The sequence below is a fragment of the Carassius carassius genome, chromosome 28 (assembly GCF_963082965.1).
Source record: "Carassius carassius chromosome 28, fCarCar2.1, whole genome shotgun sequence".
Lineage (NCBI taxonomy): Eukaryota > Metazoa > Chordata > Actinopteri > Cypriniformes > Cyprinidae > Carassius > Carassius carassius.
Genome location: NC_081782.1, coordinates 15,311,555 through 15,326,503, shown reverse-complemented (window position 1 = coordinate 15,326,503; position 14,949 = coordinate 15,311,555). Strand labels below are relative to the sequence as shown.

Here is a 14,949-nt window from a genome sequence, read left to right as displayed (position 1 = left end):
CAATGTCCAGTCAACTGAATTAACCACAAGTGGACTCCAATCAAGCTGTAGAAACTTCTCAGGGATGATTAGTGGAAACAGGATGCACCTGAGCTAAAATTTGAGTGTTCATGTGATTTGTTTTGTTTTTTATTTTAATAAATTTGCAAAGATTTCAAACTTTTCAAAAGCTTTTTTTTCACATTGTCATTATGGGATATTTTTTGTAGAATTTTGAGGAAAATAATGAATTTAATCCATTTTGAAATAAGGGTGTAAAGTGAAGCGCTGGGAATACTTTCCATTCTTTATTAATATAATTTTTTTCCTCTGAACTTTATCACAGACCTTCTAGGACTCCCTTTGAACCCCTAATTACATTTATAAAAAGAATGAAAGTAACGGAAATATGATATTAAAAGCTGTTAATTTGAAAAGCCTTTGTCTAATATATTGGCAATTATTAGAAGTACCTCTTTACTCTGTAGTGCAGTGTCAATGGCCAGGCCGGGGCCGAAGCCTGTTAGCGTTTTGACGTTAGTGGAGGTTGCCAGACGCCGTCTGCACTGAGTGTAAACTGAGAAAGCCAGAGACTTCAGATGCTGTGCATATATATGGCTCTCCTCACTCCAGACCGGCTGCAGTAAGTACTGGCTGGGTATAATCTGGCAGAAGAAAACAGGATGTTTAGAGCCAAGCAATGTGACGTTAAGAGTCAGAAATCACGGATCAGATAGGTTCTTACTTGGACATATACGGCATTCCTGATGTGAGAGGGAAGAGACTGAAGCATCTCTAGATAACAGCGAAGAAGACCCATTGTCCACACACTGGAATTGCCGCCTTGGCCTGTCTCCTCATAGCTGAATGGGTTTACGATGTAGATCACTATAGCGGGAGGATAGGTGACAGCATGGGAGTCTCCGTCAGTTGGCACCCCAACCTTCTCTCTCTCCATTGTACTGTGAGGCAGATAAACCACAGATCAGAGATCACATCTGAGAGAATCAGTAACAAGATTGTTTGGATGTGAAAATTGGTACCTCTCTGCAGGCTCAGACTGGAACTGAGGTTGGCTGGTGGCCGATGTGCCGTCCCCCAGAGTTCCTGCACTCAGCTGGCTGGGCTGCAAGCCCCCGAAAGGAGGCAGTGAGTTGGGCTTGGAAGACGGCATGGTGCCTATGCCCTGAGAGCAGGAGGAAGAGGTGGTGGATGTGGTGCTGGTAGTGTTAGAGGTGCTGTTGGTGGATGGGGTTGAGCTTTGAGCTGCCGTTACAGGGCTGCCAGAGTTGGAAGTTTGCGTAGAGCTGGTTGGGTTTCGCTGGGAAAGCAGTGAACTGTCCAAAGACTGGGATGCCAGAATGGATGCTGAAGAGATAAGAAATAGTATTAGGCTGCTGCATTTACCTTGTCCACACAACATCATAATTTGATTGTGCACATACCCAAGTCGTGACGGCACACTTGTGCGTAGAATTTGAGCTTGTTAAACACCTCACTGCTGCTGTTGATGGTTTTTGGGAACCAGTCAGCGAGAGTCTGGTCCGTGAGAGCTTTGGATCCAATATCGCTCACCGTCACAATGCCATCAGCGTGAGACTTGGCGATGGGCCTGTGCTGACCGAGCCGACAGGACTGTTGAACAATAATAAATCATGTCAAGTCAATTTTATTTGTATAGTGCTTTCACAATAAATTTTTACTGAAAACCATGAAATTCATGTTCAATATACCATATAATTGTTTTACATGAGTGTGCTGTACAAATGTGGAAAAAGGTAGACATCCAAGTTCATATGAAAAACTGGACGTGTATTTATATTTTTTTCATTATGCAATGAAAATGCAGGCAGCTGAGATTTGATATATAGTTTATAATAGATTTACACAAGTGTACTGTACAAATGCGGATAAAGTTGAACATAATATATATTATTATGCAAAATACACCAAAAAAAAAGCACAAATCACATTGCGAGTACTTAATTTAGCACATTCTAACCTCATATACAGCTGTCAAATCTCTGAAGAAAGTTCTGGCTCCATTAAGCAGGGCTTCGTTGTCAGGACACACCACCATGTATCCGATATCCCGCTGAGAGCTGTAGGGGTCCAGCAGAAGCTTCTCCCAGTAAGGCAGAGCAAAAGGAGACAGCACCACAAAGTCATACTCATTACCCACCAGTAAGGTGGGGATGGGGAGGGGCTCTGGAGATTCATCTGTGCCTGAGAGAAAAGAGTTGTGTAAATATGCCTATATCATATAGAAATGATGCAGAGGATGGTGTGTGTTGAGTCATGCCTACCGTACGATCCCCTGCCAGCCATCTTGTGGAACTGCTGCCAGGTGAGGGGGCCCTGGACTCCCCAAGAGCGCACAGACCTCTTCTTCTGGATGGTGTCCTGCAGGACAGGCTGCAGTGACAGCAGCATCCTCAGCACGTCCTGGGAGAACAGCATGTTCATATCGAAAGCTGCAAGAACACAGAGAGGAGTGTTTACAAACACCAGATTTGGCTTCAAATAGATTTACTCATAAACCCATTTACCCAGATGAACGTCATAAGCAAGACTCACAACTAGGGCTGGTCGATAAAACGATACGGGTAATTATCGCTATATCGTTTTCCTTGACAAAACGATAACAAGAGCTTGTTAAAAGTTAAATATAATGTTTATATGACAAAGGCAGAATGAAACAGCGCTACTCCCTATTTAATCTTTCAATCTACAAATGAGGAATTTGGCTCGATAATTTTTTGTAATCGAGTTACTCGAGGAATCGTTTCAGCCCTAAATAATAATAATATTATTAATACTGCAGCCTGCACTGCAAAACTGTGCTGAAGGTACACAAAGTTCATGATTTGAAAAAAATATCACTCAATGCAAAAAATAAGAAATTGTTTGTTATATTAAGCTATTATTAATTTAAATTATTTTTAGTCATCTTGTGGACCCCGGCTCTTTGGTGTATAACCATTGCTAAAAACCTTGCACTGAATGAGCAGTGTAAAAGTAAAAGAATAAAAAACAAAAACAAAAAAAACAGAGGAAGTCTCACCATTGCGTTGGGCCCAGTGGTGTAAAGAGGAGCTCTTGACCAGTGTCTCATCGACTTTTCCTCCAGACATGTTGTCCATGAACTGCCTGCCATGCTCCAAAGCCAAGTAGCAGTCACTGTAATAGTCCCTCTCCTCCAGGCGCATGGGGGGCTTGAGACTGGTGCTGGGATGTTCTGGCCTGATGATTGGGGAGAAGGGGTTAGTGCACAGATCCTGCAGCAGGAGGATTAGATCATCCGGGACCTGCTCTTTAATGGCCGCCCCTCTCTGATGAGAGGCTGTGCGTACAGCCTCAAAGTGCTTCTCAGTCTCCCGTCCGGCATCCGAACCCCGTCCCATGATGTCCAGCTCGTCCTCCAGAAAGAGGCCTGCCCCGTTGCCATAGCGTCGGTTCATGACCGCGCTAAAACCACAGGAGCAGGGGTCCATGCTTGAGTACTGCGAATCCATGTTGGGATCTCTGATGTAGACACCCACATCCGCCCCCGTAATGTCCATGTTGCAGACGCAGATGCAACAGCTGTCAAAGTTGCAGTCCTTGAAGAGGTTCATGACTGACTCGGAGAGGATGAGGGTGACATATAGGCTGTGAGCTTCTGGGATGGAGGGCACGGTGGCCGGCTCTACCGAATTTAAAGGTCTGCAGGTGGAGGGGGTAGAGGCGGGAGAGTAGAGGTCGGAGTTCTCGTATTTCAGCGAGCTTTGGACGCTGGCAGGGCCTCTGGGGGTGCGTGGGGTCCGGGGGGTTCGTGGCGTTGGGGCAGATATTCGAGGGGTGGCAGGGGAGGGCAGGATGCCAGCGCCGCTGTTGCTGGGCGGGGCGCTGTTAGACATGAAGGTGTTGTGTGTCTGAGGGGTGCAGCTCTGGTCCTGCTCCACTGCACTTCCTACACTAGGGATGTTACTGTTAAAGAAAAGGAGAAAGTGTTACAAATAGTGGCTACGATATCAAACCAACTGGCATTTATTCGGAAGATAAATAGTACAAGCGTACATTTCAAGCGAACTGTGTGACAGAAGACTTAGTATAAAAAAAGTATTTAAAAAAAAAAAAAGGTATATTATCTAAAATTATGGGAAAAACATATTTGGCCACTTTTTGCACATCACACAGTGGAAAATCTATAGTTACCTCATAAAATCCTCCTTAAGACAAGTTTTTAAAGTGATTCACTGCCAAACTTTCTTTAGATTCAGCATAAAAGCTGCAACATACGTCATCGCTGTCGGGCCAATAGAAACAGATTAGGTAGGTATAGTAAAGTGTTTTTTTGGATGTGCGCAAGAAAGATTCAGCTTATCTACAGTAGCCAACATTTGAAGTGGATCAAAAACTTCATCAAAGTTAGTTGTAGTTAGATATAGGCACACATCCTAAATTCTAATTCAATGCTCTGGACACATTCCTCAATTAAGGCAGCACTATCATTAATACTGAAAGTCTATTTTGGGATGGCAGCTGCTTGGACCATAAACAGCAGAGAAGAGTGTGCTCTGCGCTTGTTAAAAACCTGACCTACTTACTTACCACCACCTGCTAAATATGCACAACCCCCCCCCCCCCCCCCCACTCCTCCTAAATAAGGTAAATCAATCTGTTTAAAAGCCTTTTAGGCTTCCATGCATGCCAACAAGCTGATGAAAGCTTGAATAAGTCAATGTCTCATTAATTGTTTTTTTTTTTTTTGCAAAAGAACAATCAACACTGTGAAACACTAAAATCTTTTAGGTTGAAGAGGATGAAGAAAATCCCTGATTTCTTGGCTGTTGTACCTGTCCTTGTTGAGGAAGGTCATAGCTGCCATCGGCTGCAGCATCTCCAGTTTGCCGACTGTCCAGCTGGGCCGGTACACACACTCTTCTGGAAGCTTGATGGGAAGCATACACTGGCTGGGCAGCATCTTCAGAGGGGCGTAAAGGGAGCAGCCGACGAGTGCTTGGCAGGACTCTGGTTTAAACACGTAGGAGAAGTCCTGAAGATACGATAAAGAAAGAGTCTTGTGTCACACAATACCTCTTCCTAAAAATATCCCTGGGAATTGACAGCAGTAATTAAGTCCTACCTTAATCTCTGAGGGTTTGGGGCTGCAGAAACCCTCCTCCACCTCCATCTTGAAGTTCCCGCAGATGGCCCCATCCAAGAGAGAAAGGCCAGCTGCTGATTCTGTATTGCCCATGTTTATAGGAGAGTAGCCCATGATGATGTGCTGCTCCAGTGACGGAGGGGTTGGGAACATCTGGTGCAGGTCAGCAGAGCCTAGATCAATAAACACACAATGAAGGAACAGAATTTTGGCACTATAAACAGAAAATAGGTAACAGATGCTTGCCATTAACGTCTCAGTCTGTGATGACTTGTGCAGCACTAAAACAGTTTTTGTGTAACAAAATAGTATTTCCTAATAAAAATAAAAAACATAAGAACTTTTTTTAAAACTGTTACAATCAGTTATTACAGCAGTTACTGTTATAGTAAATCATTAAACTTTTAAAAAATTGCTTTTATTTTAATATTTTCAGTTTTTATTCTAGTTTACGTTTTAGTAATTTTGCTATATGAACTTTTGTACTTTTTTAAGTTCTAAAATTAAAAAAATAATTAAAACCTTTTTCTTGGTTTATGAAGTACATTTCAGTGCTTTATTTTATCTGTTAGTTGCCAAAGCAACTCATTTCCAAACTTTGCATCGAATACTTATATTCTGATATTCTAATATTTATATTCATTTAATGTTTAAATGATATTTATAATATCCAATATATAAGGCATTTCTACAAATTTAACAGCATAAAGTTCAAAATTCCTAATTTCTCTATGGATAATAGGATCTCATTCTGACATATTCTAAACCAAAGTGCTCACACACTCCAAGTAACAGTTATTAAAACACATGTATCAGTAATGATGCAGATTCAGCAGGGGTCAAGAATTGAGGCACATACAAGGCAGGGGGTCTGGCGCTGCAGGTTTTGGTTCTTTCCCTCCAAATTTTTCCTCTGCTCCACCAGCAGCTCTCCTGGATCCAGGCTGTTTGGAGTAAGACAAATAAATGCTCACTTTGATTGCTCTACTGTTTCCCCTAGTTCAGCAAATAAAGAACTTTATGACCATCTAAAAGTTTTTCTAATGAGGCTGGAGATCATTAGAAAATTTGGCTTCAATTTGAATATCCCTGTATCCAACAGATTCATAACTGCTGGAGCTTCACAAATGTGATTCATACCAAAAAGTGGATTATGATGTTACGCTTTAGTTAAGTTAGGACCGCTAGCATTCTCACTTTCCACATCACAGGTAGCTGGCGAGCTCATACGAGTACTAACCGTCAGGTCATCCTCGTCAGAGTTAAAAAGGTTGTCCAGGTCATTAATGGACACGACCAGATCTGTCTCATGAATCAAGCTGGTGGTAGGAAGTGGTTTACTGCCACCTGACCCCTGGGCATCTGTGTGAAAAGGTGTGTTCAAGACAACCCTCAAAAACATTTCCAGAAACAATTAATTGATTTTTTATCAATTTAAGCATGAGGAAATAATACTCACCATCAGAAGATAACCCACTGCCATCATCCCTCTAAAAGAAAATGAATGAAAAATAAATAAGACGTCTCACTTTGAGAAACCTAACCACATAACATTTTTGGATGAAAATCACTGCCAGACCTTATTTTTCTTCCCGGTCTCCCTCTCGGCTCCAGGCTTTTTGTCTTTATCAGAGAAAGTAAACTCCTCGTCTCCTTCCACAAAAGCATAAGGATCAGATTCACGCTCCTGGTCTCCATCGCACACAGCTGCAGAGAAATGCTGGTTTTTCTTTTGCTCGTACATCTTCACAAGTTCTTCCGACACTTTCAGAGGCCTTTTGGAGGAGGACATAAACCTGCAAAAATCACCCCAAACAATGTTACCTCTCTAGTTAGCACAAAAAAAACAATAATAACCGATCAGTTACACCACTACTACTTTTTGTATTTACCATGATAGCTTAATAGTTTAATGTGAATGTGACAAATGTGACACTTTTTAATATTAATAGAACTAAAAGCTTTAGACAGACCAATAACTGTAGTTTCCTTTTCAAGAAATTAGTACTTTAATACATACCAGTGTTAATTTAATGTTTTTAATAAATATGTAATCTAACTTTTTTTTTCTTTGTAAAATCTAAAACATGCATATTATATTTTTATAATAGATTGCCACATCTCAATAAATATATTTACATAATAATAAAAATGATGGTTATAAACCTGCCCTATGGCCAGCCAAAGCCACTAAATCAAAACATCAAGTGTGTAGCCAAAACCTGAGAGTGAACCCTCCTGACGCTGACATAGTCAGTGGTCATTGTTTCAGCAGCTGCTGACTATTTATCTGTTCATTAGGTCACACAGAGTGCACCATAATATTGGGCCAGAAGGAGGGTCCAATTTAACCTATCTGCCACTGCAATCAACTAACATTACCAATTAGTAGGACTGCCTGATGTTATTGACAACCACTGAAGCAAAACGTCTTGCAAAAGGGCCAAAGTAATGTTCTTTATGGAAGCATTACTTGCCTTTTACTTTATTAAGATGTTAAAATGCTGACCTATTCTTAGGCAAGTTAAAAAAAAAGCTTCCTTTTTTAAAAAGGCAAGGACATGTTTTGAACAGCAATTAAATGTTTTTTATGAGGATCCATTTCGTCTGCCAAACGAAAAATGTTGGTATTCAGTTCTACAAAGCCAAATAACTTAATTTATTTTTAATTGCACTTCTCAAGGTAAAAAATGTGTTGTTGGCATTTAGTGCAATAATATCATAATTAACACTATATAACTATTTAGTGCACAAGGCTAGAGAACTCACTCTGTAACTGACACAACACCATCCTGGCCTCCGGCCCTGTTACCATCTTCATAAAGCTTGACCACAGGAAGCTGAGGTGTGTGGAAATCTGCATTCTTCCCACCAGGCACCCTAAAGTACCTCCAGGGGTTATGCGTTGTGTCCTCGTTGGGGTTTATGGCAGAGCCCACATACATAGTAGCTTCTAGGGACTCTGGGTATGGAGGAGGGCAGGGTAAGGGTAAAGGGTCTAATGGAGAATCATCAGGGGGTTTCTGGGGCACCAGGCAAGGCTCAGAGGAAGGAGGGTAGAAGTGTTGGTGCAAGGGCGAGGAGGAAGTCTTTAGGCCGTCGACCGTCTCCTCTCCGCGCTCACAAGGGTGAGGGCTGAGTGGCGGGGGCTGAGGGGAGCCAGCCATCTCATCAGCTGAGCTGTGCATCATTGAGGCTTTGCTGGAGGTGATGTCAGCATGATGGAGGCTGGGGTAGCGGCTGTCCTCGTGGCCCTGCAGACACAGTCTGTGAACAGCATCTCCCTGCTCCACGTTGGGCTGTTCTTCACACAGAGAGTTGCGGTGGTGGAAGGGTGTCTGGGGTCTCTTCTGCTGCTTGTCTCCTTTCTCCAGCTTCTCCGCCATCTTGTGTTTGGTAGAGGGCTGAGGAGGCTGGCCAGCAGATGGAGGATGCCCTGGGGTGCTACATGCCCGCTGTTTCTGGTTCTTGAGCCTGGAATGAAGAGTGAAAGCTCAATGTCATCAACTGGCTACATTCATACATTAATCTTTGTTAATTACAGGTCATTTGTTGCAGCATGAGCATACCTTGAGCAACTGCACTGTGACCTCTGAGACGACTCTACAAAGTCCCAAACAGAAGCTTTGTCCGTTTCTTCCTCGCCAACTCCATTAGACATGGTTGAAAACTTTCTCCTGCAAAAATAAACCATACCAAACCCCTGAAGTTGCTTTGTTTTTACTCAATAAATTTCCCATTGCCAGGTAATTTGCTCTGGCTGATCAGTCAAGCTGCAAGTTTTTATATTCATACTTGTTCTGGGCTCGGTTCATATTGCACTCCTGCCAGACTCGCTCCACCATTTGGCTGGCTAGCCGGCGGGGGATCTTGCCTCCGTGATGACTGCTGCTGTCCACATTAAAGGCGCCTGACATAGTGGAGAGTTTCACCCATTTCTGGGCAGGCTGAGAAACTGCAATGGTGGGGGGAAAAGTCATTACAGCTAAATGTTTTGACAGCAGCAGAAAATCCAAGTGCATTGATTGTCTGGTCTTATGCATAATTCATAACTGAACATTTTAATAAAAAAATAAATAAAAATGTTAATGTTAAATCCATGTGAATATAGGCTTTTTACTTTTTCCACAATAATTTTTTGATGACATAAAATAATCCCAGCATCCAAAGAGATTTTTTTTATAATCAATAGATTTTTCTCAGCATCTAAAATGTAATATTATGCTGTAGTAAGAAGAAAACGCATAAATCAATCACATAGTGTTAACAACATCCATTAACTCAAACCCAAATGGAGGGAAATCAAGTGTTTTTCTTCACTTCTTCAGAACAATTGAGAATAAAGTGGTGGTACCTGCTTGAGCCTCCTCAGGCGAAGTGGGAGGAGTCAGAGTGACTGAAGAGATGCCAGTATCTCCATGGATCATGTGACTGTGCTGACCTCCTGAGTAAGAGCCCGAGGAGGTGGAAGAGCTCACTGTAGCCACGACCGGGATGTCTGACTGGGCCACCAGCACCAGGCTGGCTGGGTACACCATCCTCACTCCAGCTGCACCACATGAATGATTACTTGCACTCTTATTACACATTAATTGAGATGACGTTCATCTGTTCAGCTGACTTACCAACAACAACCTCGACAGCAGCCAAGGAATCGTCCTCCCAGTCGAGGTCATCCATCTTGTCGTCCGTGACCTCCTTCGTGTTGGGGCCTATGGGATAGAACTGCTTCCATTCTTCGATCAACTTCTGGGTCGGTGGATCTGACAGCTTGAAGGACTGGCCCGTCAGAGTCCCGCTCAAACCGTACGGAGAGAGGATCACTGGGGGAAAACAGACAGTATATGAGATAACTGCAAGTGTGATACTTCCTGGTAAAGTCTCAGTTCACTTTGTGGTAACCTGAGAACATGAGAACGAGAATCGCTTAAGGCCACAAAGAAAGCCATAAAACGAAAGTCAAGAGATCTGTCAATAATTCAGTTCACACTAGATCTGAAACACGACAATAAATAAGTGTCATGCAACATGTTATTAGATGTTAACATATGTCTGTATCCATGTGATATTTTAATATCGAGATATTTTTTATATATATATTACATTTTATTTCAGTTTTATGATAAACATTTTTGATATTTTAAGTTCACATTTTTTAAGTAAAAAAATTATGCTTTTAATTTAAGTTTTATATATAATAACCCTGATATAATTAATATGTTTAAACTATATTTTAAAATATACAAAAGATACATTTTCCCCCTGATTGTTAGAAAGAATAAATATTTTTATTTGTAGCATTTCTAACCTCTTTCCTGTCACTCTGTTGATCAATTTAAGTTTTCCTTTCAGAATAAAACTATTTCTTAAAAGTGTAGCTTTAATAGATTTGCGTGCAGTTCTTTTAAAGCTAAACTAAACTGACTGGAACACAAACGGTTGCATTATCTCCACGCCTCCTCCTACAACTTCCGAAGCTTTCCACACCTACAATTACACTTTATTCAAAACTGTGGTGAGATCTGACCTGTGCTGATACAGCGAGTTTCATGACACTTTAACACAAACCAAACACACAAGGCAAGTGAAAACTTGGCGTGTCTCAACACGTGTACGAGCAATTACAAAAAATATTCACAATGCTAGAGAGATCATATAAGTTTATAATAGGCTAATTAAGCATATTGTTAGAAGCAAGAAAGATCACATTGCAGCTATAGTAAAAAAAAAAAAAAAAAAGCTACATTACTGGTCAATTTCCATGTAGATAAGCAGGATGTTTGGCTCCATTATTTGAGACAATAAAATATGAAGTGATAAGAAGAATGGGTGCACTTGGCATTAAACATTACTGCTTTTGCAAAAACACATAACAGGAGTCTAACATAAGCGTTAGAGCCCTTGGGGAGACAGTTAATGAACTAACACAAGCCAGACAACTGAGCACAAGCCCTGTGAACGAGCTCTGCCAAAGTCAATCTTCAACCATTAGAGTTAGAACAGCTGGAATAAAAAACCAAATGAAATCAATCAATCTGTGACTGTTAGCCACTTACAATGCAGCACAACCAAGCATAAGATAAAGAGGTTTTTTTCCTCTTAATACATATCCTACAAAAATCATGGAATGACTTGAAACTGTTTTGACATCAGAGCTCAATTTGTATTTAACCTGGAATAACAGCATTTCTAAAGGTGGATTAAGGACTGACGCTGATCGAACATGGGAGAACAGGTTGAGAAGAAACACAGATGCATCTTGTTCAGGGTAAAACATACTGTTCCAAGCGTTAATGCTAGTTACAAGCTTGAGAACTCAGCACCCTGGAGGGAACGGTGGTGATGTAACAAAGCTGAAAGGCAGAGAAGTACTGAATCTGGAAAACACCTCATCAGGGCCACAGTGGGGCTACACTGAGATAATGACTGCCACGAGAGAAGCAGCGTCTCAGAGGTGTTAACTAATGTAGGCCTGTGCCGTGAGCTGAGGAGAAAACACGTGTTTGCCACCAGTCTGACTGCTGAGGCAACGACAAACCACAAAAAAAGACAACAGAACAAAGGGGAGGGCCTTTCATCTTTTCTTTTTCAAGTCTACTGTCATTATGTGATTCACGGTGAACACTAAACTTCCCGCTTTTTGTATATCAATACAACTGTGGTGTGAGTAATGTGAGTCAGTAAAAAAAATAATAGTCTGCAAATGAGTTAACTGCATTATTTTCATATAGACACTTAAGTCTGGTCCACATCCAGGTTCAAGTCTGGACCAACAGCCGCAAAAGGGCCATGAATGTTAAAAGTAGATTCTAGTTGATTCTGAAATCAGAATTAGTAGAACAACTGCAACATACAGTAACACTACCTTTAAAAAAACAAAAAAACATTTATTTGCAACAAAAGAAATAACAGTATTGTTTACTGTTTATTATTACTGTTATTTAAGTTATTTTAAATTATAATTTAATATTACTTCTCTATTTTTCAATTTTATTTTAAATGTAACTAATTTTCAGCATCATTAGTCACATGATCCTTCAGAAATCATTCTAATATGATTTTGTGCTCAAGAACAATTTCTTACTATCATCAATGTAGAAAACGGTTGTGCATTTCAAAACATTTGTGAAAACCGTGATTTTCTTTCTGGATTCTTTAATTAATAGAAAGTTTAAAAGAACCGCATTTATTTAAAAATAGCCTTCTTTTATAACATTAGAAAATGTTTACAGTTTTACAGCCACTTTTAATCAATCTAATGCATCATTGAATAAAATAATTAATTTCTTTAAAAAAAAATCTTACTGACTTCAAATCTTTTGATAAATGTAATGCATCCTTGAACTAAGCATTAATTAATTAAACATAATTAATGTTTAATTATGAAAAAAAGTTCTAAAAAAAGTTCTTACTGACTCTTAAACTTTAAAAGGCCAGAAAAAAAATAATATTTGAGATTTGTACATTTAACAAATTATTAGTGCTATTAAAAATGAACTAAGTGAGTGTTAGATAATGGAAAATGAAATAACTATGATACAAATATAGAATATCAACCAAAAAATAAATAAAAAAAATATTTTGTTAACCAACAAGGAATGATTTGTGTGTGCAACAATCAAGACACAGTGTAGATGTCTACTGATAAGCAAAGCTCCTACCTTGAACCGAGCTGCTGCTCTGCTGGGCCAAAGTCAGGTGCTCCTCACTCAACAGATAGACAGGCTGATGCTGGTTAATCTCCACGCTGGTGCACACGTTACTGTCTCCATGAACGAAGAACGTGAAGGAGCAGGACAGGTGCTCACTGCAAAGGAGGAGGAACAAATGGAGGATCACTCGAGGGTCTGGAGTTAAAGCCTGAGAGAAAGTAGCTCACTTCCTGGAGGTCTCTGAGAATGGTGTGTTGACAGCTGAGGTCTTCACAGAGTGTTTTTTCAGGCTTAGTGCTCGGAGAGCTACAGTCAGTGACTGAACCTTGACCACGAGTACTATGAAAAGGTTTAGGAAATACTACAACATTAGATGCATGAGTCTTCAACTTTGGGGTTTTATAAAGTGTTTAATTAAATCCTAGAAAAAATATAAAAGACTTGCACTTCTAAAAGTTAACAACCCAACACCTGTGAATGTGTGACCCAAAGGCTAGACTAAACAGCTGTTACAGTGTAACCAAACATCCAGATGATGAGTGATCAAATTCAGGCATTCAGAAAACACCAACCGAAACCACAGTTTGTGTGTGTTTTTTTTCAGAAGCCTAAATTCTGAAAAACTGTTTGATTCTTAAAGAGAATCTGAAATGCTTTCATAAGGGAATGAACTATGCAATGCTGTACAGCAAAAACAACAACAGTAAAATATACACAATACATTATTAATCATTAAGGATAAAAATGTACAGTTAGTCTGTGTGGGAAAACAATTATGTCATCTGCAATGCTTCATGGGAGTGGGCAGCTGCAGATGAGCTCTTCTGCCGCCATTTCTGTTTCCATGGTAACAGTGGGATTTCTGCTCAGGATGCTTCTTTTTTTTAATAACTCTGAAATCATACTGACTTGAGGCTTCTTCAGAAGTTTTTAAAGTCAGACTGCAATGGAAATTCATCCTGTCTGACTTTCTAAATGCATTTTGATCTTATGGTGAACAATTCATCAATGCATTACATTTTTGGACCTTGAACATTTAAAATATATATTAATATAAATAATGTACATCAAATTCTAAGTCATTGTTTGATTTCTGTGGCAAATATTCTTATACTACAGACAAACAATGCTCTCTTTAATGGCATTTACAATCGGACTTTCTAGAACTCTACAGTGGCAGCTCTCTGTTTGCATGCCTGAACACAGAAGCTCATTCTCATTCAGAAACACCAATACAGAGAACCATCACTTCCTGCCTTTAAGCCAACAGTGCATGCATGCTCTCACTGGAGGGATCGAGTGTTGACCCCTGGTAACACCAGAGGGTACAGCGCCAACATCACTCTGTGCAATGCACTGAACGAATAAGAGAACAAGAAAGAGAGAGAGAAATGGGGAAGCCTGCGTTCCTCAAATGTCTGTCTAGCAGTGTCCTTACAACACGCCTCCAGCTCTCCACTACAAACCTCACACAGACCGGTAGCACTCCAACGCGTATGCACTACCATTCTAAAGCTTGATGTCAGTACATCCCTAGTACCTAGTATCCTAGTACATCCCTGCATCTTACTCAATCCTATGCCATTATCATTTATAGCACAATTGTCTATACACATACATTTGCCAAAATTTTTTTTTTTTTTGTCTGTGTGTTGTTGTCTCTGTGTACTGGAAGCTTATGTCACAATAACAAATTCCTTGTATGCGCAAGCATACTTGGCAATAAAGCTCTTTCTGATTCTGAGTATGATTTGTTTTAAAGTAATTAATACTTTTTAATAGATTAAAAGTTACAGTTAAGACATCTCAACTTTTATTAAAATTGAAAATGCATATATGTGACCCAGGACCACAAAACCTTTCACCCTTTTATTGAGATTTAATAATCTGACAGCTGAATAGGTAAGTTTCCATTGATGTATGGTTTGTTAGGATCGGACAACATTTGGCCGAGATACAACTATTTGAATATCTGGAATCTGAGGATGCAAAAAAAAAATCGAAAAAATCGAGAAAAAAAAATTGAGAATATCACCTTTAAAATTGTCTAAATGAAATCCTTAGCAAGGCATATTACATTTACCAAAATTAGGTTTTGATATATTTTTACGGTAGGAAATTTACAAAATATCTTCATGGAGCATGATCTTTATTTAATATCCAAGTTAT

At 40.0% G+C, this 14,949-nt stretch overlaps 1 protein-coding gene across 2 annotated transcripts in view; it reads right to left on the bottom strand.

The window, feature by feature from the left end:
- The window catches only part of LOC132108064 (mediator of RNA polymerase II transcription subunit 13-like), a 29,310-nt gene that overhangs the window by 8,929 nt on the left and 5,432 nt on the right, over positions 1-14,949 (bottom strand). For both annotated transcript variants that reach the window (XM_059514537.1, XM_059514538.1), the window contains exons 4-22: positions 12,790-12,935; positions 9,754-9,951; positions 9,483-9,677; positions 8,924-9,083; positions 8,698-8,805; positions 7,898-8,602; positions 6,708-6,924; positions 6,588-6,618; positions 6,369-6,490; positions 5,988-6,072; positions 5,108-5,301; positions 4,818-5,017; positions 3,044-3,948; positions 2,286-2,453; positions 1,982-2,205; positions 1,425-1,614; positions 1,023-1,347; positions 725-941; positions 453-644 (exon numbers count right to left, since the gene is read on the bottom strand). In XM_059514537.1, coding sequence (XP_059370520.1) covers positions 453-644; positions 725-941; positions 1,023-1,347; positions 1,425-1,614; positions 1,982-2,205; positions 2,286-2,453; positions 3,044-3,948; positions 4,818-5,017; positions 5,108-5,301; positions 5,988-6,072; positions 6,369-6,490; positions 6,588-6,618; positions 6,708-6,924; positions 7,898-8,602; positions 8,698-8,805; positions 8,924-9,083; positions 9,483-9,677; positions 9,754-9,951; positions 12,790-12,935 — 4,582 coding nt within the window. The remainder of the gene's footprint in view (positions 1-452; positions 645-724; positions 942-1,022; positions 1,348-1,424; positions 1,615-1,981; positions 2,206-2,285; positions 2,454-3,043; positions 3,949-4,817; positions 5,018-5,107; positions 5,302-5,987; positions 6,073-6,368; positions 6,491-6,587; positions 6,619-6,707; positions 6,925-7,897; positions 8,603-8,697; positions 8,806-8,923; positions 9,084-9,482; positions 9,678-9,753; positions 9,952-12,789; positions 12,936-14,949) is intronic.